The 23,849-nt window shown below is 49.1% G+C and overlaps 1 protein-coding gene across 2 annotated transcripts in view; it reads left to right on the top strand.

Annotated features, from left to right (window-relative positions):
• SLC6A13 (solute carrier family 6 (neurotransmitter transporter), member 13) overlaps positions 1–23,849 on the top strand; it is a 32,436-nt gene that overhangs the window by 7,344 nt on the left and 1,243 nt on the right. Inside the window, exons 5-15 of one of the 2 annotated variants that reach the window (XM_010014165.1) lie at positions 1–106; positions 300–384; positions 3,765–3,897; positions 7,958–8,092; positions 17,310–17,413; positions 20,225–20,349; positions 20,906–21,018; positions 21,164–21,301; positions 21,856–21,958; positions 22,674–22,774; positions 23,210–23,380. The exon at positions 1–106 is cut by the window's left edge and continues 3 nt beyond it. In XM_010014165.1, the coding sequence (XP_010012467.1) occupies positions 1–106; positions 300–384; positions 3,765–3,897; positions 7,958–8,092; positions 17,310–17,413; positions 20,225–20,349; positions 20,906–21,018; positions 21,164–21,301; positions 21,856–21,958; positions 22,674–22,774; positions 23,210–23,380 (1,314 nt within the window). The remainder of the gene's footprint in view (positions 107–299; positions 385–3,764; positions 3,898–7,957; positions 8,093–17,309; positions 17,414–20,224; positions 20,350–20,905; positions 21,019–21,163; positions 21,302–21,855; positions 21,959–22,673; positions 22,775–23,209; positions 23,381–23,849) is intronic. The other variant, XM_010014166.1, reaches the window with a different exon arrangement.

Raw genomic sequence — 23,849 nt, 5'->3', positions numbered from 1 at the left:
CTGAACTTCTACTACATCATTGTCCTGGCCTGGGCCTTGTTTTATCTCTTCAGTTCGTTCACCATTGACCTCCCCTGGGGCAGCTGTGACCATGAGTGGAACACGGGTGAGTGTAGAGCCCCCTCTCAACCCTCCTATGGAGGTTTCTTACCATATTTCTTTGGGAACATAGAGAATTTTTCTCAGACTCAATGGCAATGAGTGATGATGCTGGGGATGGAAAGGGAGGATTTTTCAGGTCATCTGGTACTGCAGCCGCTCCTGCTTATGCTCCCTCTCTCTCTGGGCCTCTCCTGAAGGGAACTGCATGGAGCTCCAGAAGGCAAACTCAACGTTTAACGTGACCAGTGAAAATGCCACCTCCCCTGTCATCGAGTTCTGGGAGTAAGTAAAGTCCTGTACCCCCCCTTCCTCTGGGACAAACCTTCCCTGGGCAAGGAACAAACCCTGCAGCAGCATGTCCTGTTAACCTGTCCTTGTCAGAAGAGGACACAAGAGAGGAAGCTGGGCAGGTCTGAGTGAAGGCTCTCAGGGACAGCAACATCAGTCAAGGATAACATTGCTGGGCTCATGGTACTTGTGTAGAGCTGTGCTGGCATGTCTCAGAGCCATCTGACTTTGTCCTTCTCTGACGCTGTATTCCTCTCCCTCTGGACCTTTTGGGCTTCTTGGTCTCGCTGACCTCAGTGATGGCTAGCTGATTGTGAAGGCCTTACCTCACTGATGCTCTGTCTCCTCCGGCCCTTGATATTTCATTTATTGTCTTTCTATACCTTATTCCTCCTCTGCAGTTGCACTCTGCCTTTCTCCCTCTGTCCTGCTCCTCTCCCTGCCTCCTCCCCTGTTCTTCATTACCAGCTCTGAACTTCCTTATACAGTTGTTTCCTCCTGCAATGTAGGTGAATTGGCTGCATGTTTCCCATCCTGAAGGTTTGGTTCAGACTTTGCCTGGGTGCAAACCTCAATGAAGTTAGTGGCACTCCCTCAGGGTACAGTGGCAATTACCCTATTGTTTGGATTACAGTTTACATATCTGATGGATTATCCGTTGCTCTTGTTTTGTCCAGAGCTGTCTGCCCCATGCAGTCCTTCACCTGCCTGAGGGCTGTGTCCAGTGTAACCATGCTCAGGACATGGATGCCAAGATGATAGATGGGAATGTGGTGAGGTCCGGGTGATCCACAAAGCAGCAGCTCTGCAATGGGGTTTTTGTCTGCATGTTTTGCAACCTGTAGCATGTTCAGCTGTTAAAGAGAAGACCTTAAAGCCCTGAGATACACTGCAGGAGTCCATGCTGGTGATGCAGCAGGTGGTCTGTTTCCTTTGAATCTGTGGTACTGTGTGATACCAGCATGTTCCCAGGAGGCTCTGGCATGGTGGGTGGTGGCTTTTGTATGTGGGCTAGACTTCATCTTAAAAATAGAAGAGGTGATGTTTTCACTTCAGAGTGACTAATACGCAAGCTATCCTCAGGAGAGAAGCTCAACAAAATGGAAATGAAGTGCTAGGGTCAGCTGCATGCTGAAATTTGCTCCCTCGTTCTCATTTTCTCCCCTTGTGTTAGTTACCCTGAGGTACAGAGTAACTTTATTTCTGGCATGAAGGTATAGGCCTGTTTGCTTGGCATCCCTCATGATCCTCAGCATCTCCTGGGAGAACAGGCCCAGTTAAGCACTGATCCCTGGCTAATAGACTGTGCAAGTAACCCTTCTGCTGCCACCATGAATTTCCCTTGTGCTTTTAGACGGATGGAGCGCTCTACCCTCACAGCACGTCCAGGGCATCCCCTGCTCAGCACAGGGATGCTGGTTTTAAACCTTATTTTTTATTAATTTTCTTTATTTCCTGTGTGCTCCCTGAGCCTGCACTCTCCCTCTGCCTGCTGCTCACATGTGTTTAGATGGTGGCCCACCTTAGTCTGCTTTTCTTGATGCTGGCTGCTGGAAAAGTTGCTGTTCCCATCCCAGCTGTTTCCATCCCTGTGTAACTGGAGAATAAGCACATGGGACTGGAAATTTCCACTGTCCATTACTTCTGGTGCAGCATCTGTTCTTGCCTTCCCTGGGCAAGGAGATGGGAGGTTACTGTTCCTTGAGATGCACTGACCTGCCAGTGGGCTGATGGCATGCTTCTGAGGCCTCTCCTGGCTGCAGTACAGTGCCCGGTTAGTTATGGTCCACTGGCACCCCTTCCCCACTGGTTACAGAGTCCGTGTCCTCAGGAGCAGGCAAAGAACAGCATGACAAAACGTATCTTGTGGAGCAGCGTCATCTTTCCAACCCCTCTCTCATTTTCTCAATCCACTGCAAGGCTGTGGGGCAGGAAAGGAGGCAATGTCTTATACTGTGGTTCTCCAGGAGTGCTACCTTTATTATGGGATAACTGCTGTCTTTTGCAGCAGGGCAGGCATTGCTGCTGGGCTCCAAGGTCCAGGGTAGCGCATGTCCCTCTCTGCCTGTCTGAGGTGTGGAGCTTTGGGACTGCACCATGGTGTTTCCATGCTCAGATCCACCTGTGCAGTGTAGGAGATGGAGGAGGGTGAGTCCTTGCTTCTGCAAGTGATGAGGAAGAGTTTACATACACATGACATGGAAAGCTGCTATATGACCAGGATGAGTTCATAAGACCTAAGGTGAACAAAAGTCCATATAACCCAGGATCTTATCTCCACAGTGGCTGAAAGCGGATGCCCAAGTTGGCCTTTTTTGACTGTGCAGTGGGGATTATTGTGGCCTTGCTTGGGTCTTAGTCATGCTGCTCTCAGTACTGAGGTGAAATATGTAGCTTCTCCTAAAGACGGAAATGCACTATGGAGACAGGGTTGGTTAGCATTGCTGCTTGGGTGGTCCTGATGGTTTCTACATGGTAAGTGCAATGTATCATTCGCTTTGATGTTTGAAACTTATCAGAAATGTAGGTGAACTTTGTAATGTGCATGGAAAAGTTGCAGGCAGAGCTTGCGTGTCCAGGAGCTGCATGTTTTTGCAGAGGGAGCTCTTTTGTTAGAGGGCAAGACAGATGAAGGGTCGAGGAGGACAGGAGACTCAGAATCGACTAGGTTGGAAAAGACATTTAAGGTCATCATCATTACCCCAGGACTGCCAAGTCCACCACTAAATCATGTCATTGGAGGCCTCATCTACACAGTTTTTGAACGCTTCCAGGGATGGTACTTCCACCACTTCCCTGGGCAGCCTGTGCCAATGCCTGAGCACCCTCTTGGTGAAGAAATGTTTCCTAACATCCAGTCTTAACCTCCCCTGGTGCAGCTTGAGGCCATTACCTCTTGTCCTATTGCTTGTTAATTGGGAGAAGAGACTGACCCCACCTCACTACAACCTGCCTTCAGGTAGCTGTAGAGAGCAATAAGGTCCTCCCTGAGCCTTCTCTTCTCCAGCCTAAACACCCCCAGTTCCCTCAGCTGTTCCTTATAAGACCTGTGCTCCAGACCCTTCACCAGCTCTGTTGCCCTTCTCTGGACCTGCTCCAGCACCTCAATGTCTCTCTTGTAGTGAAGGGCCCAGAACTGAATACAGGATTCGAGGTGCAGCCTCACCAGTGCTGAGTACAGGGGGATGATCACTGCCCTGGCCCTTGATTCTTCTGAGGTTTGCAGCTTAGACCTGAGTCTTGTTAGTAAGTCAGCTCTTCTCCCCACGGTCATCAGGTGCTATGGAGGTGTGATGAGAACCAGCATGGTGTTGGGAACATTAGTGGCCAATAACAGTGACATTTGGATGTTCCTTTGCTTCCTCCCGATGCAGGAGGAGAGTGCTAAAGATTTCTGATGGCATCCAGCACCTGGGTAGCCTGCGCTGGGAGCTGGCTCTGTGTCTCCTGCTGGCATGGATCATCTGCTATTTCTGCATCTGGAAAGGGGTCAAGTCTACAGGCAAGGTGAGTCCTTGATTCAGATCAAGCCTCTTCCCTTGATCACAGCTGGAACTCTTGATCTGCTCGCCTTTTGTACATTCAGAGACTTCCTGTGCATCTCCTGGGAACTACCCTCCAAATAAGCTGTCAGGAGTCTGTGGGGCTCAACTTGCAGCAGGAGCATGAGCCAGGCTCTGTGTCTTGGGTAGGAAAAGATGCGAGTGCTGAGACATCTCAGAGCATTGACTTCCAAGACGTATATCCCATCTGGTCTCTCCCCATGACTGGCTCAGGAGATCCTGCAATCTTTCTATTTACAGGGTGGTTGCACCTTCCTTTCCCTCCCACCACAGTGTGAACAAGCAGCATGTTGTTGCCTCTGTTGGCCAGTGCAGCTGGGAAATCTTCAAATTCATTAGATAGTAACGAAGGTAACTCTGATAGCCTCAAAGCCCTCTCTGCCCCATCATCCTGGGGATCTTCTTTTGTGCTTGTCCCAGCTTTTCCTACAGTTGCCTGTATTCCCCAGCAATAATGGCGTGCTTTTTTCTTTCCCCACACCGGTCACCACAGAAGTATTTCTCTGAATGCTTCTGGAAAGGGTTGTTATGACTGCCCAGCTCCATCCCATGCTCCCTCTATTGCAGAGAGTGCCATTGTCATCTGCACTCACCCCATTACTTAGTTTCTGCTACCACCTCCTTACCCATTCCCAGCCAGTTTTGTCTGGAGCCAGCAAGGACAGATGGAATTGAAAAGGTTTAGTATGCTAAACTAAACTTTAGTATGCTAAAGACACATCTAAATGGTGTCTTTGCATGCTTTGGACAAGATATCATGTGTGATGGGGTGTAAATTTTAGCTGCATCCATTTCCATCAAGTTGATGGCATGAATGTGAGCAGTTACTCCTGCTTCCAGAATGGCCTGGGATTATGAAACATGACAGGAAAATCAAGCAGCTTGCAGAGACGATATTTTCTGGTTTCCATGGAGCAAAATTAGAAGAAAAGAGCAACTGCTTGCTGTGGTGGCCTGGTAAAAGAAAGCAGAGGCAGTCTAATAACAGCAAATATGATACTAAGATACAGCAAACATAGTGTGGGAAGTGCTGAGAACAAATTCAATCTATTTGAGATACAAGTTCTAGGTTAAATGCAAGTACTTTTTAGCAAAAAGGAGTAGTCATGATGAGATCTTTTCTTCTTCAAAACAGAAAACTTCTTTCAGTGAAGCAACAGTGTCCATGGGTTTATCAACCCTCTTCAAATTTAAGAATCTAACTAAAATGATGGCTGTGGGAATACAATCCCAGTGGGGAAGAGATATCCTTAGTCCTGGGGATTTTCTTGTGGAGAGGCAAACATCATGAGCTGAAATCGTTCGTTCAACAGTAGGCTGTTTACTGTGCAGCTGTCAGAGAATCATAGAATCACAGAATGGTTACAGTTGGAAAAGACCTTAAGATGATCTAGTTCCAACTCCTCTGACATGGGCAGGGATGCCTCACACTACACCATGTTGCTCAGGGCTCTGTCTAACCTGGCCTTGAACACTGCCAGGGATGGAGCATTTATCACTTCGGGCAACCCATTCCAGTGCCTCACCACCCTCAGAGTAAAGAACTTCTTCCTTATATGTAACCTGAACTTCCCCTGTTTAAGTCTGAGCCCATTGCCCTATCACTACAGTCCCTGACAAAGAGTCCCTCTCCAGCATCCCTCTAGGTTCCCTTCAGATACTGGAAGGCTGCTATGAGGTCTCCACGCAGCTTCTCTTCTCCAGGCTGAACAGCCCCAGTTGCAGCAGTGGTTTGCATCCTCCTGCAGATGCAGGAGGTTGTCACAGATGGAACCACTTTGCTGAGGCATGTGGATCAGATTCAAATAAAACCCTGGATGTTGTTGACCAGCATGTGACAGAACGATCACACTGATCCCGGCAAGGTTCCTAGTGATGTAGTTAGTGCTAACAATGCCCGAGAAATAAAAAGATTGGGTCTGAGCCAAGCACTGAGTAATATCTCATTGGATCCAGATGTTCCTGTTGTTAGATAGAAGTTTGGCACTTTAAATCCAGCAAAATGTTCTCCAAATTCAGGCCCCTGGTCTCAGTGCAGATGTGACTGTTGAGTGAAAAGCCTTGCATGCTAGTTTGTGCAGGCTGTAAAGCACAGAGGACATTACCAAAATGTGAATCCAAACCATGCCAGGCAACTACCAGTTTGTATTCTGAGCTCCTAAAACTGATGTTACTTAGACATCCAGCAAAGAATGTGCAACGTGGCATCATGGAATACAGTGCACTAGGGTTCAAAGGGTTATTTTTTTTTATTTTTGTTTTTAATCTTGCTTTTATGATCTGAGAAAGATTAGACTTGCATCCTGTCATTTTCTGAAGAAAGAATTTGGTTGTGTGGTAAATACAGGGGTGATTGTTAAACTCACAGGACCTGCAGATTCGATTAACTGTCACTGAGAAGCTCTAAATCAGAGACTCCTTGAAAATTTGAGGATGAAATGAATGATGGTGTTTGCCTGTGCCGAAGGACACTGTCCCTGCATTCCTTCAGTGTTCAGAAGGATGGAGATGGATCTGCTCACACAGACATGTCTAGCAATCATGAGCTCCAGCAAGGAGGTGTTTTTTCACCAACCTCTTTGACATTACCTAAGGCTGCCATGATATATAGAACAGGACATGTTAAATGTGTAGAAAACCTGGAGCTGTGGATAGAGATGATAATCTACTAGTGTGGTTTCTCAGGGATGGGGTATCCCTCAAATCCTTCTCTCCTTCCCCATTACAAAACCAAATCACTGAAGAGTGCATATCTTGACTTCAAGGAGTACTCTCATTGCAGCATCAGGTGCTTTGGATGCTTATTCGGATGGAGTACATTGGAGTAGATCCAGAAGAAAATCTCGTTTTGAATCACTGCTCAGATCATAAGGATTACCCAGGGGCAGAGCAAAAGTGGCCGTACTGTCCAGGGAAATCGTACGCTCCTTCCTAGTAGGACTTCCTCTAATGCAGAAACTCTATGCTCTAGCTGTGGCAGAGCCTGCAACCCCCCAGGGATTGGTGGGCTTTAGGTGGATTTTGAAACAACTCATTCTGGATGGATGGGCAGGTGTGAGAAATAGATCATTTCACATCATTACACTTTGCAGTTCCTCCAGAGATGAGATTTAGCTCTCTGGAGCATAACTGCCAAAGCTAAGAAAAGAGCTGTAGGGTAGCGCTCAGGTGAAGCGTGCTGATGCAAATCCTCACTCAGCATGTCTACACAGGAAAAACCTGAAGGAGCAACATTTCTTTTTTGGCCTAGCATGATCCAAGAGACTGAACAGCTGATTTTCAAGGTGGTCAGTAAGTCTTGAAGGTGAGGGAGCAATACTAAAGGATTAATGACGTTACTTGAATTGCTGGGGAGGCTGCATGAGCCCTGGATATCAGTTTGTGTGGGAAATGCAGACGTGTTGTTGTGGCACCCTTCAACAATTAGCCTCAACAGTCTTGAAAGTACCCTAGTAATCCCCAAATTGAGTGCTATATTTACCAGAAGTTGAGACCCTGAAATAATTAGCTGATACTGGCCTGCAGCATTGCCCCAAGGAATGTGGCTCCTTTGCTAAGTGGATTTCAATCTACCACAGTAAGTTTGCATTGCTTATGGGGCTAGTGGCATCAAAAGCAAGAGGACATGGATTAAAGGTCCTGTTTGGGTCTGCATCCTTGGTGGCAAGCCTGAGACACACTGCCGTGCTCTGCCTGAAATGCCCATGTTGGGTAATTGAACAGGGGTCAGTCAGACGCGTGGCCCAAGGTCTGAGTAGCTGATAGGACTTAAAAGGTTTTCTCTGTCTCCAGACATACTATAGCACGTCACAAGTTTCCTGGGTGCATTTTAAAATGCATTTCTTCTACCACAGGCAACAGCGGTGTGCTTGGTGAGGCAGCCTGCCCCATCCCCTGCCTCTGCCCATCATCCTGGCACAGGGGTTAGTGCTGTGCTGCCGGCCGCTGCTGTGTGCTCTGGCCTGTACCGCTTGCTCACACTTGTCCCTTCGTCCTCCTCGCAGGTGGTGTATTTCACGGCCACATTCCCATACATCATGCTGGTTGTTCTGCTGATCAGGGGAGTCTCCCTGCCTGGAGCGTCGCAGGGAATCCTCTTTTACCTTTATCCAGACCTCAGTCGCCTTGGGGACCCCCAGGTAAGGTGGAGGGGGGACCAAATGGCTGAGTGGTGCTTGTGTGGATGCCTGTGGCTGTCCTCTGTCCCTCCTTTTACTTTTCTCGCTCTCTTCCAATTTCTTCTTTCCATCTGCTCTTTTTCTCCTCTGTGGCCATAAAGCAGGGGCTGTGATATTGGTGTGTACTCTGACAGTCACCATGCTCTCTTGTCCTCACGCTTCACTCATTTTGTTACAGTATTTTCTAGCCTGAGTTGAGACTGAGTTGCCCAGGAGTACGGGTAGTGAGATTTATCCCTTTGTCATAAGCACTGCCTGCTGGTGCCCTCCTTTCTTGGGGAGACTCCCCTGCTGCAGAGGCAGAGGGGGTGTGGGTACCACTGCACCATGCCTGCAGCTTGCAGGGAAGAGCCCTGCTCTGGGCATGCTTGCTCCGGCTTCCCTGGGCAGCATGTTGGGTGCATGGATGGTGGGAGGAGTGGCATGCTGCAGCAGCAGCCCCTGGGACCCATCCACCCTCCTTGCCTCCCGGACCCTGTTGAGAAATTCCTGCCTGTCTGACAGGAGGGTCAGTGCCTGACTGCTGCTTTTAATCTCTCTGGGACAAGTTCTTCCATGTTAAATCCTGGCTCCAGCTGAGCTGCTGTACCAGCCTTTGTGTGAAGGTGTTTCCAAAGGAGATTAAAGGATGCCTGCCTGAAAAATAGGCCAGCAAAACCCTTTGTAACCCTATTAACACTTTCTGGTCTAGCCCCAGTGCTGCCCCAGTTATTAATTTTGTGAATGGGGCCATAAATGCTGTGGGAGGAATGGCTCTGACTGATCCTGACACCCCCCGATGGAGGAGAGAGGATCCCTGCTCCTGTGGGTGAGGGTAGCAGTGTTGTCAGGGGCTGCGGGGCATCCCTGGATCCTGACTGTGCCACTGTGGATCTGTGCAAGTCAGTTTGACTTACGGCTTCCGATCCGGGGAGCTAGACATGAGTGTCTGGTTTCCAGCTCCAGGAGGTCTGGTTTTTATCATGGAAGGACTTGGAGTTCCTGCTCAGCTTTCTGGAAGTCACTCTCAGGCCAAGGCTGAGCCTGAATGTGGAGTGAAAAGCCCCATTTTACAGTGGCGGCTGCTCTCTTCCTCCCTTGGTTTGCCTGTAGGCAGGAGGTGGGTAGGACAGATGCTACCTCAGTGTGAAGGTGCAGCAAAACTTGGAAGGTTGGTGGGGACAGGTCTGTGTTTGCAGTGCTTGTGGCTCCATTTGTGCTGATGAGGTGCAAGAGACTTCTGAAATGAAACAACGTTTTCAAACGGTGCTCGTTCACTTATGAAAAGTCCTGTTGTTACTGTGACTGTGTCACCCAGGGGACTGAATTAAACCACTTCAGGCATGGCATAGTTTTGCTGGTACTAGCTTGGCCTCATTAGGTCCGTCCTGGCAAACTTTCCCAATTACAGCCTGAGCTTTAGAAGTACAGCTTCCTTCCAGCCTGGAAAATGCTAATGCACTAGTGGAAAGGCAGAGTAACCCTTCAGAGCAAGACGATGGCTTATTCTTGACTGGGGGAGGAAAGCTTGCTCCTCCTGCCCCAGCTCCATCATTCCCCGATGAATGTACTTCTGTGGGAGAAAAGCAGGAATCCGTAGCAGCACTGCCTTTGAACCAGGGAGCAGGGCTTGAGATTTCTCTTGTGTTTTCCCATCAGAAAGGGAAGGGTTAGTGCCTCAAGCCCCACATGTGTGTGGCTATGCCCCCTCTTTCTCTGTGTAGGGACAGCGTGAGTCCTGCCAGCCTGTTGGGGCCAAGTCAATTGTAATTGATTTGTGCTTAGAGGACAACGAGCTGTAATTGTTTATCCACAATCCTGCACTTCCTGGAAAAGCAGAAGATCCTTTAGTGCCTGGGAAGGGATCCTGGGAATTGAAACAAAAAAGTTAAAAGATACCCTTCTTAGTGTGAGCCTTATGATAGGGTATCTCAAGGGGAGGTTTAAACAAAGGGCAAACAATATACGAGGGGACAAAAACAAAACTCTGTTAAGTATGCAAAAAACTAGGTGGAAAGAGGGGATGAATTATTTAGCAGATTCTACCAGGGGAGCAGCAGCAGCTGAGATGTGATTAAGTGTCAGAATATCAGACTGGTGTGTGGAAATCATTGCTTTTCACCTGCCAAATGACCTTGGACAGAACTGGGAAATCCTGCCTACGAGAGCTCAGGCTAACTGATTGATGGTGGTCTTTTCTGGCCATGAAGTCTACAACGCCCTGAATCTTCCTGTACCTTTATTTTATAAATCTATGAAATGCTTACCATTAAAATGGTAAATAAAATTCATATGATAGGTAGGTTAGCATATACAGAGAACCTACTAAAGTTTTGAATAATGAAGTCCAGTTCTGCTCAAATACAAGCAGATAACAGGAAAACCACCAAAGAGGTTATCTATTTTGAACTGTGCACTCCCAAACTAAAAAATCCCCCAAAGCAACCCCATAGTTTGTTTTTTATTTGTATAATATTCAATATTACAATGTTAGCATGCCAGCCATTACTAGGCCCAAATTTCTGCCCCTCTCCTTGATCGCATTTTCTGTGCTCCAGAAAGTTCCTATTTATTTCATAGAGTGGGCTGTGTTTTAACCGAAGGGGGGTCCTGGGGTCGTTTGCCATTTCCACTTCTGATCAGTCCACCCTTTGCAGTTATCTTTGTGGCAATTTTATCAATTGTTTATTTCAGTAGATAACCCTGGAGATTTATGGATGTGATTTAGGAGTGGGATGAACAGTATGATCCACTGGTAGGAAGCTGAAAGAAAAGGAATTCAGAGTAGAAATAAGGTTTAAGTGTGGGAAACTTGTAATTAGAAGAACTTTCTTCACACACTGGCATGTTCCCTGTCACTTGGTGCTTTCATACCATGACCAGGCACCATTTTAATAGACATGTTCAAAGAGAGGACTGATGGGCTTGATGTAGAAAGTGCCAGCTCTGTGTTTGGGTTTGCTTTTGAGAGAAGTAATGTAATGGTCTCCCTTCACTCTGGTATCAAGTTTCAAGCAATTTTAGCTATATTTCATTAGATTCAATGAGTGAGAATGGAGAAGAAGTTAAATTCAGCATCCCCTGAGCACCCAACTCTGCCCAGCAGAGGACACCCTGAGTGGCTCTATGCAGCTAAATTCAGAGCATTTACCTTCATCCAACCTCCTCTTCTTGTTGTCTCTCTCTCTTTCATCTGCACTACTTTTCACTTAACCTTCTCTATGCTCCTCTCATTTTCTTCCACCCATTTCCCTGGTGGTTGCTTCTTGGAGCACTGTTTGTCCCTGCAGAGTCCCCACAAGCTCCTGCTTCCCGATGGATGTGGCTAAAAGGGGAGGCACAATCTGAAGATGCCCTCAGCTCTTTGTGGCATCAGTCTGCTGTGCCTGTGGCCAGGGAGGGAGGTGGTGGGGTCCGGCTCGTGGTTTGCGCTGGAGCAGCTCTTGTTGCTGAGGCTGCGCTGAGGACAAGCACCTTGGGCCACCATGGGGAGGACGGGAAGTGCATACGTCTTGCAGGGCTGTGACCTGGTTAAACATGGGCCCCCATAGCCACTCTGCGGAAGGGGTCAGAGCCCCAAGATCCTTTCCAAGCTCAGGCCCCTCCTGCTGCTGCTCCACAGCCAGCAAGAGCTGCCGCTTCCCAGCAAGAGGGGAGGGCAATTGTGGGCCTGCTAAATATTATTTGTTCCCCTTATTTATTATTTTCCCAGCAAGCTTTTAACTTGACCCTGTGTGCTCAGTCTGTGCTGTTGCCAGCCCCCTGCTTCCCCTTTCTGAAGGCGAGCGTGTTTGTTTTCATGCTGGAGGGTGACCCGCTGCGCCTGTGTGTGGATGCGTGCGCTGGCATGCCGCGCTTGCTCCCACCATGGGCCCTCACACGCCAGCCCTGGGGAGGGTCTGCAGAGGCTCTGAGGCCAAGCACCACTGCCTGCCCTGCCTGGGGGCAGACAGCAGGTATGGGGCAGCAGGGAGGGAGAGCTTACGGCGTCCATGGGGTGCTGGAGGGGCTTGAGGCTGGCATCCTCTCCTCTGCCATGCTGGAGCAATGCATCCGTGTGGGGTGAACCACAGCTGTATTCACCTTGTGGTGCTTCCTTCTCCTCCCACACTTCTCACCAGCCCTGCTGGGTCTGATCTCAGTGCTGACATAGCAGGGAGGCATAAAGCCATCGTTGTCTCTGCCTGCAAGCAGCAGGGCAGAGAGGACCATAAACCCTGGGTTCCCAGGCAGCAAGGAGCATCCCTCCTTTTGCCCCTCCTCACATCCTGGGGCAGGCAGCTGTGCTCTTCGGGATGAACCAGAAACCTGTTTGTTTTCTTGCGTGTTTAAAGAAACCCCAGCAGTGGGAGGTGTAAAACATTGCTATGGGTCAGCAGACGCCCCAGGGTGTGAAGGTTACATGAGGTTGATGCTCTCTGGCAGGTCATTGTGGTGCCTGCAGTGTGGGCACAAGGAGATTAACTGGGGAACAAAGCCCCCGCTCCCAAGTAGTCCATGGATGTATTTTCCGAGCAGCTGGGGCTTGGGAGTAGGAAGGTGATGCTTGGCCAGTTGTAGGGTGGGCAGAAGGACCGAGAACTGTTTATGGCAGTGATTCATTCCCTGCCTCTTCTCTCCTGGGGTAAATAAGGACGAGGGAAAGCATTGGCCTGGGCTGTCAGCACAGTGGTGGTCTCCTTGCAGCACCTTGCACTGCTGTGGCATGTGGACTGGCTCGTTGGGCTGGGGCCTGTGGGCCAGTCCTCAATGAAGGGGAAAAGGCAATAATCTGGAAATGATGCCCTGGGTGTTTTGAGTGTCTTGAGGTGAAACCTTGAGAATCAAGATCTCCCTTTTCAGGCTGGGCTGAAGCCATGTGTTTGCATGGTGCAGCGGGTGGCTGGTGGGATGTGCCAGCACCGCAGTCTGACTTGTGAGCCGTGATGCTGGGAGCGAAAGAAGCGCGGGTTGAACTGCGTCTCAATACTTGGGTGGTTTTGGCTCTCTGCTTTGCTTTACACCAGCTGTGAACCTCCACGCAGCATGTACCCATTCTGTGCTGTATCATCTTTGCTTGCTGATGGGGACAGTTTGGTGCTTCTCAGCATGGCACCTGTGTTTGATGTATGACATACACTGGGGTTTGATAATGTTTTGCTCAAATATGGCCTTTATTGGTACTTGTAAGTGCTCTGGGATCTTCCTAAGGAAGGATCTGTTTCAGTACAGGGGGCTATTAAATTCCAGTACTTGTAATAAAGCGAATATTGCTGAGAAAATTAAGGGGCGAAGGAATATGTCCTCTTATAGGCCATAACCATCTTGGATAACTGCAGCTCAGGTGTGAAGGCTTTGACTAAAAGCAGAGAGTAGGAGGTTATTACAAACTGGTGTGAACAACATGTTCAAGGAAATTGAATTATGAATTAAATATACTGGATGGCTTAGAGAACTGCAGACAGCAATCAAATCAAAATACCCCTGCTGCCAATGTGCCAGCAAAAACTGAACAGGATAAGCTTTACCAGTCTCTTTGGGAGCAGTGGCTAAAGAACAGCAGCACACTTTTATCTGCAGGGGAAAGAGCACTGCCTGACCCCAGGGAGCCTCTTTAGTCAGAATGGAAATATTAAAATAATGAGAGGCTGTTGACCAGCAGCACAGGAGGGAAAGGGGGAGTCTTGGAAAGGCTGAAAACACATTTCTCTGAGTCACTGCATGGAGAGAAGTGAGCACAGTCTGCAGGCTGGGGGGGAAAGGTTTGGGTTGCTGTTTTCTGAAGTGAGTGGTTTGTGTAGCCCCTGTGAGCCCGTGAGGCCGACGGGCAATGATGCTTCTTGTGAGAGGCTGGAGGAGGCTGAGGCTCCTTCCAACCCCAGTGATCCTTGCAGTCCTGGGACGTGCTGCTGCTGCTGGGCTCTGCCACTAGTGGATAAGGAGCACTCACAGCATCAGTTGTTGCAGTCCATTGACCCCTAAGCAGTTTGGGAACTGCCAGAGGGGCATCAAGGATGCAAAGGTGACTTAGTCTTTGGTCAAGAGCTGCAGCAACCTTTTAAAATAGGAAATAAAGTGCATGCAGCATAACTGGTGCTCACAGTCGTGCTAAGTAGGATCATAAGCTCTGTAAGCCAAGTTTAGCTTTATTTATAGTTGCAGCCACAGGCTGCCTTCCTTCAGAGGGAAGCATTTATATGAGACCTCACTTGGAATATTTGAGACCTCACTTGGAGTATTGTGTACAGTTCTGGTGTCCTCAACATAAAAAGGACATGGAGCTGCTGGAGCAAGTCCAGAGGAGGGCCACGAGGATGATAAGAGGACTAGAGCACCTTCCTTATGAAGACAGGCTGAGAAAGTTGGGGCTGTTCAGCCTGGAAAAGAGAAGGCTGCGTGGAGACCTCATAGCAGCCTTCCAATATCTGAAGGGGGCCTACAAGGATGCTGGGGAGGGACTCTTCATTAGGGACTGTAGTGGTAGGACAAGGGGTAATAGGTTTAAACTTAAACAGGGGAACTTTAGGTTAGATATGAGGAAGAAGTTCTTCACAGTGAGGGTGGTGAGGCACTGGAATGGGTTGCCCAAGGAAGTTGTGAATGCTCCAACCCTGGAGGGGTTCAAGGCCAGGCTGGACAGAGCCTTGGGTGACATAGTTTAGTGCGAGGTGTCCCTGCTCATGGCAGGGGGGTTGGAACTAGGTGATCTTAAGGTCCTTTCCAACCCTAACTATTCTATGATTCTATGATTCTATATGTTAAGGGGAGTCTTGTGTTCCCTAAAGAGCCAGTTCTTTGGGGCTGATATCCCACGCAGCCCTGTGGGCACCCCATGGGTGTTGTGTTGGGCAGGGCAGGCAGTGGAGTGGGGAGCCCACAGACCACACACTGGTCTCTGCTACACAGTCAAGGCTATCACTGGGTTTTAGAAATGAGCCACTTCATAAACTGCAAGAGCTATTGAGCCTTGGTGTCTTGATGTTTGACTTCTACCATGACTGGAAAAGCATCCATTCTTTTCCTGCCCCTGGGATATTTCTCATGTCTCTTGGTTATGTGATTTATCTGATATTTAGCACTGGTTGAGTCTTCCTCCTCATAGCTTTATGTTCAGTGGGGATGCTGAGTTTCTGTCTTTTTTCCTCTTCCCTGGCTGTTGTGAAATTCATAGGTAGTTGGTATCCTTGAGGTTTCTACCAACTGTTAAATCTGGTTGAAATGTTCTGGCAAACATGGAGTTAGACATTTTGATGGCGAAATTCTTATCTTCACAAATTGAACTAAAAGGGTTCCAAAACGCATAAGAAGGTGTGATTAGAGCTCAAATTTGATGAAAAACTGAAGCTCTGGCAATGAACAGGAAAACGAAAAGCAAACCTAAGAAAACATTTCACCCCTGTCTGTGCAAAGATGCTTAAATTTTTGATGTAAAGGTGTCAGCTGGTCCAGCTCACACCAGGCTGGATGTTGTGCCTGAAAAATAGCTGGAAAGTGACGGCTATGCCCTTACTGCCCCTAAGCACAGGGATGCTTCAGGAATCAATTATGAAAAGGGCTTTGATTTTTTTCTAATCTTTCTGAAATGCATAAATGTACTAATACCCTGCTCTCTCAAGCCATACCCCCATGCAGCTCCTCAAATAGGATAAAGTACACTGAGGTCAATTACTTTTTCAATATCCTGGTGCCTCGAACTAGCTGTCCTAGTCCCACTTCATCATCTATCTCTTCTCATTCTATGAACCAGAGATTTGATCTGACTCCCTGTGAAATTGTGAGCAGTTTCCATGGGCTGAAGAGAAGGTGGTGAGGCTGAACACTAGCTGAGTTGCTTACAGGACAGCCAAGGAGAGTTGTCCCTTGAGCTAAAACCAGAATTTCCTCCAGAAAATCACAGCCAGTGGGATTCTGACATCCTTTCATGAGGCCTATCAGCCTAGGAAGAAGAGATAAATATGAAACAAAACCTCTCACCACATGATTGCTCTTTGGCCAGTATGGAAGAGTAAGGACAGAACCATGCATTGGTGAGGGTGGACTGAGCAACAGGAGTGGCTGGGCAGGTGTTGCCCAGCTGCCCATTGCCTCAGGACATGAGGTCTTGGCTGACTGATACAGTTGTGATTTGGAGTCATCAAACCCACTGTAGTGCTTTCCATTGACTTCTGTTCTTCTCAGAGGGCATCCTGGGGCAAGGCTGGTGTTTGTCCAAGGGCTCACCAGCAGCGCTACTCTGAGGAGGGAGGGTATAGCCAAATGGAGACTTCTCTCATTAAAATTGTCCTAGTAATACTTCTCTTCTGCTTTTCTTTCCTGACTAGCTTCTCTTTTGTCTCTAGAATGTGGCTACCCTTCAGCACTGGTTGAATGATTGTCTTACCTCTATTTTATAAATCCCTTAGGAATAAAGATCTTAGAGGGTTTAATTAATAATCTGTGTCATTGTGCCATTCCTCACTGGTAGTTCCTGCTTTTGCTGTTCTCTGCAGAGGGCAGTGGTGGTGGTTGCATTGGTGACTGCACACAGCTAGGCTTTCAGATCAAATTTGGCATTGACAAATGTCAGCCTCGGAGCACTGGGATGTATTATGACAGTGAGAGTGAAGCAGAGTTCAAAGGTGCCTCGCGGGACTAACAGCATTCTTGTAATGTTTTTAGGAGCTGTCTTTTGCAAACAGCTCTGTTTATTTCTAGTACTCCTCTCCTCCTCCCCTGTTAATTTTCTTTTAAGTTTTGGGGCCTTTAAATTAGGTCTTGGAGAGAAGGACCACTACCAGAAGCTCTATGTACCTATGGCACCCAGAGGAAGACCAGGCTGCCTAAATCAAGTTCCCCTCCTCTGCTAGCAGATGGCTCTTTCATCTCTCATGGGAAGTGTTCATCTGGTCTTCTGCTGCCAGGAGGCACAATGTTCTGCAGATCTGTTCAAGGAAGAAAGAGATGATGATGAAGAGCTGTGGGTTTGCAAGGGTCCTGGTGCATCCCTTCCCTTTGGCACTCTTAGCACCCACTGGGTGCCTCCCTGAGCAATGTAACTCCTGGCACTGTATAACGTGCCCCTGGAAAAGGCTTGTCTAAATGCTGAGTTTTGCTGACCTCCCCATCACTGGCCTTTCTGCTGGTTATGGCAGGGCCTGGGGCTCTGTCCCCTTGCATCCATGCAGTGTCTGTGCTCTGTGCTGGCCTTGTCTTCTCACCTGTGTTTGCATCTCCCTTGCAGGTCTGGATGGATGCAGGCACTCAAATCTTCTTTTCGTATGCAATTTGTCTGGGATGCCTGACAGCTCTGGGCAGCTATAACAAATACCATAACAACTGCTACAGGTAACTGGAGCACGGCTCTGCTGCCTAGAGCCTTCCCCTCCCTGAACATCAGTGTGCACAGGCTGGTGAACTGCTGGAGGCTACTGGCCTTCTGAAGTGTCGTTTCCTGTTTCTACTCAAGGCATAGGAAAACTCTTTTCAAGTTTTTCCTCCTGAAACCCATCTCTCTGCTTTCTACCCAAGGGAACTTTCTGTCATTGCCATGGATGACAATTTCCTTCTTCCACACCAGCTGAGACCCAGCAAAATCAGATTCTCTTTACTAGCTTTGTGACCCCAGCCCACATCATAACCTCACCTATTACACAGTGCATGAGTCACCATAAGGGAACCAGAGCTGTGAGATCTGATGGCTCTAGACTGGAGTTCTTTCACCTTGTGATTTATCCTTCCTAGGTTCATTTCAACCTAATGTCTCGCAAAGCTGTCAGTACTCTGGGTTTCTGTGTTCTATCTGTGGCCTACATATAAGTCTGAAGACAGGACTTCTGTTTCTCCTGTTTCTCCCTGTGCTGGACTGCTCTTGAACAGAGATGGGCCAGGTTGCCAAATTGAATCAGGCTGTCAAGTTGAAGTGGTCAGGTGAAAATAAACTCACTTTGCTGTAGGTGTATCCAGGATCTGGAGCTGCATCCTCAGGCGTAAAAGGCTAGTGTGAGTGGAAGAGGTCACCCCTAGGTAAAACTACCTATCTCCCTTCACGCCCTTTCTCTGCTGACTGTGTCGCTCCTGGCACTGGCTTCTCCTCCCAACATTTAAATTCAAAACTGTGGTTGTTGCCATGGAAGATCCATGCAGACCACTGGCTACATGGTCTTTGATTGGTGTCTTTCTCTTCACCTGAGAAGTTCACTCCTTTTGAAGGGAAGACTCTTCAAAAATGTCTGGGGTGGGACTCTTCTTCCTTTTCATGTCCCTTCTCCCAGATACAATTTTAAGAGAAAAAAGCTGTAGGAAAAGAAGAAATAATGGATCTGTCTCTGGCCTACTGCATGTCCTGGAGCACTAGACTTTTGCATATCCATTCTACATGTGTAGCATTGAGATGATGATAGGGGCTGCTTAGGAGCAAGACTGTAAAGAGGTTCTGTAACTGCAGATGGGAGATGCTATAGAAAGGGGAGAGATGTCTGATCACACACAGACCCTTTATGCAATTTGGCTTTGCTAGGGAATTTGTTCTTAGTTTTGGTGTCAAAACTCCAACCAGCTTGTTCCCAGGCATGGACCCAGTTCTAATGAGTTGGTCCTGTGCTCTGCAGCCTTGGTTTGCACAGGAAGAGATGACCAGGTTTTAACAGGACAGAGGGACACCAGCATGGTGCCCCACTCACCCCAGGCCAGGTGTAGCCTTTGGTGGCCTGAAAGAGAAGAGGATGTGGGCAGGAGGGCTCATTGTTTGTATGGCATCAGTCCAAGATGGCACCAAATAGAAGAAACTATTGTCTCTCTTTCTGGGACAGTAGGAGCTCCCTGGTGAAAATCTGGAGAGACCTCTTTGCTCTGGTCATTCCTGGCATGTTACCCCCCACCACAACACCCCTTCCCACCTGCCAGGTGAGAAGCAGCTTCCAGCCCATGCCTTTCCAAGGAGGATTTGACCTGTCATGCATACATCCAGGGGAATGGGGGAGAAACACTGGGAAGGAAGAACTATTTGAAATAAATAGGAATTTGCATAAAATGGCTGAGGATATAATTTGAGTGGAGAGCAGGCAGTTTATAGCAACCTGAGAAATGAGGTTCTGACACAGACTTCCGTTTGGTTTAGCTGAGCTTGGTGGAGCATGACTTCCCTTACCAGCCAAGAGATGTGTGGGGACTCACTCTGCAGGCCTTTTTCAGTCTCTTCTGCCTTAGAAACCAAGTGCAAAGGCAGAGCAATGGTATTTAGGTGCTGTGCAGTCCTTGACAATGCAAAGAGCTGTACTTTGGAAGGAATAATCTGAATCTGTATGGGGTTGGGGCTCTGTGTGGACTGCACTATCTCTCTAGAAGTGGTTGCAGACCATGAATAGATCTGGTTAGTGTGCAGGGAGGAACATGAAGCCCCAGAAATTCTCAGTGCCTAAAGACTGGCATGGAAAATCACGCTGGATTTACAGAGTAGCGTTTAATAAAGTCGGAGCAGGCCACAAAATGCCAGAAGGAGTGTGTTCATTTTGGTTCAGAATATCTCAAAAAGACACTGCAAATGTTATTGTTGTCCCCAGGGTTGCAGTCACAAGAGGACTAGGGAGACTGGAGCGTGAAAAGGAATTGGATAGATAATAGATGTTCAGTTTAAAGAGTAGATGGATGAGAGTGAGACGAAAACAAAGACAAAAGGGAATAGATCAGAGAAAATACATTGGATGTGTCTGTTAATCTTTTTCTCATAATGCAAGGACCAGGAAATATCTAGTAATATTGAGAACCAAGAAGATTGTAACTAGTCTGAGAGATCTATTAAGGAAAAAAACACGTCCCCCTCTCAGACAAAAATAATCTCTGGTAGTCTCTGCTACAGGAGAGAGGAAAAAAGAAAAATATCAGGCATGTAGATGTGTAGCAAGACTATGTCATGAGCCAGAAGTTTAGGTGAGGAATGCACCTTCATGCTGTCCTTGGAGAAGGCTTTCCTGGCCTTTTGCTGCGTTGCCCACCCTGGGGCATCCTCCTGCATCTCCTGGTGCTGAGCTGTCCTGTGGGGGTTCTGGGAAAGAGGCCCTACTGTGGGCACAGTGGCTGGGTGCTGCCCTGGGGGGCTGCCATGGGGTGTGGGTCATACCTGCACCTTCACCTGTCTGACGATGTGCCCCCTCCTCCCAGGGACTGCGTGGCCCTCTGCTTCCTCAACAGCGGCACCAGCTTCGTGGCCGGCTTTGCCATCTTCTCCATCCTGGGCTTCATGGCAGGGGAGCAGGGTGTGCCCATCGCCGAGGTGGCTGAGTCGGGTGAGTGGGGACTATGCTGTGATGGGGCTGTAGGGGTGCTGCCAGTTGGCCCCCCAGTGACAGTGGCATGCTTGCAGGGTACCACCCTTGTTGCAGCTGCGGGTTCCCATCCTGGCAGGCAGCCCTCCTCTCTGCCTTCAAAAATCAGTGAGAAATGAATGCACACTCATGAAATACTAAGGTGCAAAGGCTGTGTCTTGAGGTTAATACAAGCTGGGTTAGGGTCAGGCAGCTTCTGTCTCTTGGTGGGGCTGTGAGGTGCCTGCATGGCATATGCCCAGGCTTGTGCTATGCTCAGAGGCTTTCCCTGGCTCCCAGCCCTTGCGGCAGTGATGCAGCCGGAGCTTGCTGTGCCCCCTTTCCTTCCCTTCCCACTGAGCTCCTCCATACCCAGAGGAGCATGGGTTTGTTTCATACATAACGCTGGTATAACTGGAGCAAAAGGCTGCATGGTGCAGGCAGTGCCTTGGCTGGGTGGCTGCCTCAGGCAGGTCTGCGTCAACTGTGCCATGCCCCTGCCACGCTCTTGCCCACTCTAAAGCCCTTCTCCCTCCAGGGCCTGGCCTGGCCTTCATCGCCTACCCTCGGGCTGTGGTCATGCTGCCTTTCTCCCCGCTCTGGGCGTGCTTCTTCTTCCTGATGGTTGTTTTGCTGGGACTGGACAGCCAGGTAAAGGCGCAGGTGGAGGGCGATTCCCTGCTGGACAAAAGCCGCTGTCTCTTCAGAACAGGCTTGAGCTTGGCTGAGGAGGGACAGCAGGGCTGGGGAGCCAGTCAGGATGGGCTGATGGAGGTGGGATTTTTGCTGTTTGCAGTTTGTCTGCGTGGAGAGCCTTGTCACAGCTCTCGTGGACATGTACCCCACCATCTTTCGCAAGAAGAACCGCCGGGAGACCCTCATCCTGATGGTCTCCATCCTCTCCTATCTGGTTGGGTTGGTGATGCTCACAGAGGTATTTTGGGCTCAGACCACTGTGTGGGGCTTGCTGGGTCGGAGTGCCCTCTGGTAGAGTGGTGGCACTCTGTGGGTGGTGGTGTCCATGCTGGGGCCAAGAGCTTGCTTATGAGGCCCATCCTGCTGCACAGGGCCTGGGGGAGGCTGCCTTTCCCTCCCCGTGGCATTCACATTTTACCTTCCAGCCATCACCCCTTATGCCGGTCACAGTCCTGACACTTCTGCTGCTAAGACTGATAATTGGAGCTCTGTGCAGTCCATGTTTTGGTTATAGATTTATCTTCACATGAGCCAAACCTGCCCTGCGATGAAGGGTCGCAGAGACTCCTGAGAGCGGGGCAGCTGCATGTCTCCATCAATCCTTAAGTACAAGGGCCATGGCCTTTGCAGTTGGCTAAAACCTCACCCCAGAGAGAGGAAGGTGCCTCCAGCTCTGGGGAAGATGTTGAGTTTGTTTCCTGCTCTTGCTGGAGCTCTTTGCCTGTGCCTGATTCCTGTCCCCTCTCTCCTTCCCTCCTTTCCTCCCCTCACTGCCTACTTGGCCCTTCCCAGGGCGGGATGTATGTCTTCCAGCTCTTTGATTACTATGCTGCCAGTGGCATGTGCCTGCTCTTCGTGGCCATCTTCGAGACTCTCTGCGTCGCCTGGGTCTATGGTGAGTATCAACTAGGGGTGTCCCCAGCTCTGATCTCTCAGGCTATGCTTGGTCCATCCTCACAATGCTGGTCTGTAGCTCATCTTGGCAATTGCTTCATAGTTGCAAGGCAGACTTCTAAACCCTTGCTTTGGTGCCCTTGGACTCAGCTGGTGGGGGCTTCTTCACAGCAATGCCCTGGGGGATCTGCTTGGCAGATATCCCTACTGTGTTCCTACATGTCCCTGCTTTTAAGGCCCTTCTTTCTTGAGGACTTGGAGCTGGCTGGGAAATCTTTTCCCAACCTGTGTATAGAGGCGTCTGAGACCCTCAAACATTTTTTGAGAGCTCTCTTTCAGCCTTGACATTCACAAGAGACGGATAAACCCTGGATTCAGGTCCCAGCCTGGGAGATCATAGAATCGTAGAATCAGTGAGGTTGGAAAATACCTTTAAGATCATCAAGTCCAACCTTTACCCCATGACTGCCAAGTCCACCACTAAACCATGTCACTAGAGCTCAGCCCTGCTGACATACTGGGCTGTTCTGGGGCAAGATGGTGTTCCTCCAGGACAAAGACTGAAGCTGGTCATACTCCTGGAGAGCTCCCCAGCAGGGCTGTTGGTTATGAGGTACTGCCTCATCTTCTGGGGAGCACCCAAACAGTGGTGAAGCAGGACAACAGACATGTCCTCCTCCCTTGGTAGCAGAAGGCATCTTTCCTGTCTCCCTCAGGTGCCGAGCGTTTCTACGATAACATTGAGGATATGATCGGCTACCGGCCATGGCCCATCATCAAGTACTGCTGGCTTTTCATCACCCCGGCAGTCTGCATGGTGAGGGCCCACAGGAAGAGCAGCTGTGGGAAGGAGATGGGCAAAGCTGAGTGCCTCTGAGATTCAGACACCCGTATATACACGGAGGGATATGAATAATATACACAGGGTTATGTGACCTGTACTATGGGAGCCTGTTGTTCTGTGTGTTTGTGGCATTGGTGGTCAGGCATGGGGCTAAACAATGGGGAATGGGGCCCAGCTCAGCTGTGATAGAGGTGTCTGGTAGGGTGAGCTCCTTACACCATGCCCAGTGCTGCACATGGGGGCTGTCCCAGCAAAGCTTGCTTGGCTGGTGTCTCCTCTGCTGCTGTCCTGGGGAGCTCTTTGTTACCATGAGGCGCTGTGCAGCCGTGGACTCATCAGGAAGACCTTTCTTGGCTCATGGTGTTGATTTTCTTGCTCTTTTTCTCTTGGTCTCTTCCACATTGCCAGGCAACCTTTCTGTTTTCTCTGGTCAAATACACCCCACTGACCTACAACAAGAAGTACGTATACCCCTGGTGGGGAGACACCCTGGGCTGGCTGTTGGCCCTCTCCTCCATGGTGTGCATCCCTCTCTGGATAGTCTACAAACTCTCCACCATCAAAGGCTCCCTCAGAGAGGTGAGGCTGGTGCTCTGGGATTTGGTCATGGGCTCTGCTTCCATGTTGAAGTCCAGACAGGCAGGGGGATCATTTGCGTGTGGCAGGTTAATTAGCAGGGAGCCTAGAATTAACCAGTTTAATAGTGCAATGCTATAACAGACTTGGGGTTTTTTTAAGTTCTGCCTGGCTGGAGGGCTGCTCCAAGCTGGCTGTTGTCTCTTGGCACCCTTTGCTTATTGCTTCTGTCTCTTTGCAAGCACCCTTGGGAAAAAGTTCATTAGATGGAGAGGGTAAAGATGATCTCCAGTGCCTCGAGCCAGCATGGAGGCTGCTCTTGGCTGAGGCTTGAGGACTTGCTCTAGGAAAATTCCAGATCCCATAAGCATTGTGGGCAGCTGAGTTCCCCAGTCTGTGCTAAGGTCATAGGGATGGAGTGGAGGGGATCACTGGGAGTTCGGAGTTTCCATTGCAGCCTTCGTGTCCTGGG

This window comes from Nestor notabilis, unplaced genomic scaffold (genome assembly GCF_000696875.1).
Source record: "Nestor notabilis isolate BGI_N333 unplaced genomic scaffold, ASM69687v1 scaffold1205, whole genome shotgun sequence".
Taxonomy (NCBI): Eukaryota; Metazoa; Chordata; class Aves; order Psittaciformes; family Psittacidae; genus Nestor; species Nestor notabilis.
This window is presented reverse-complemented; position numbering and strand designations above follow the sequence as displayed.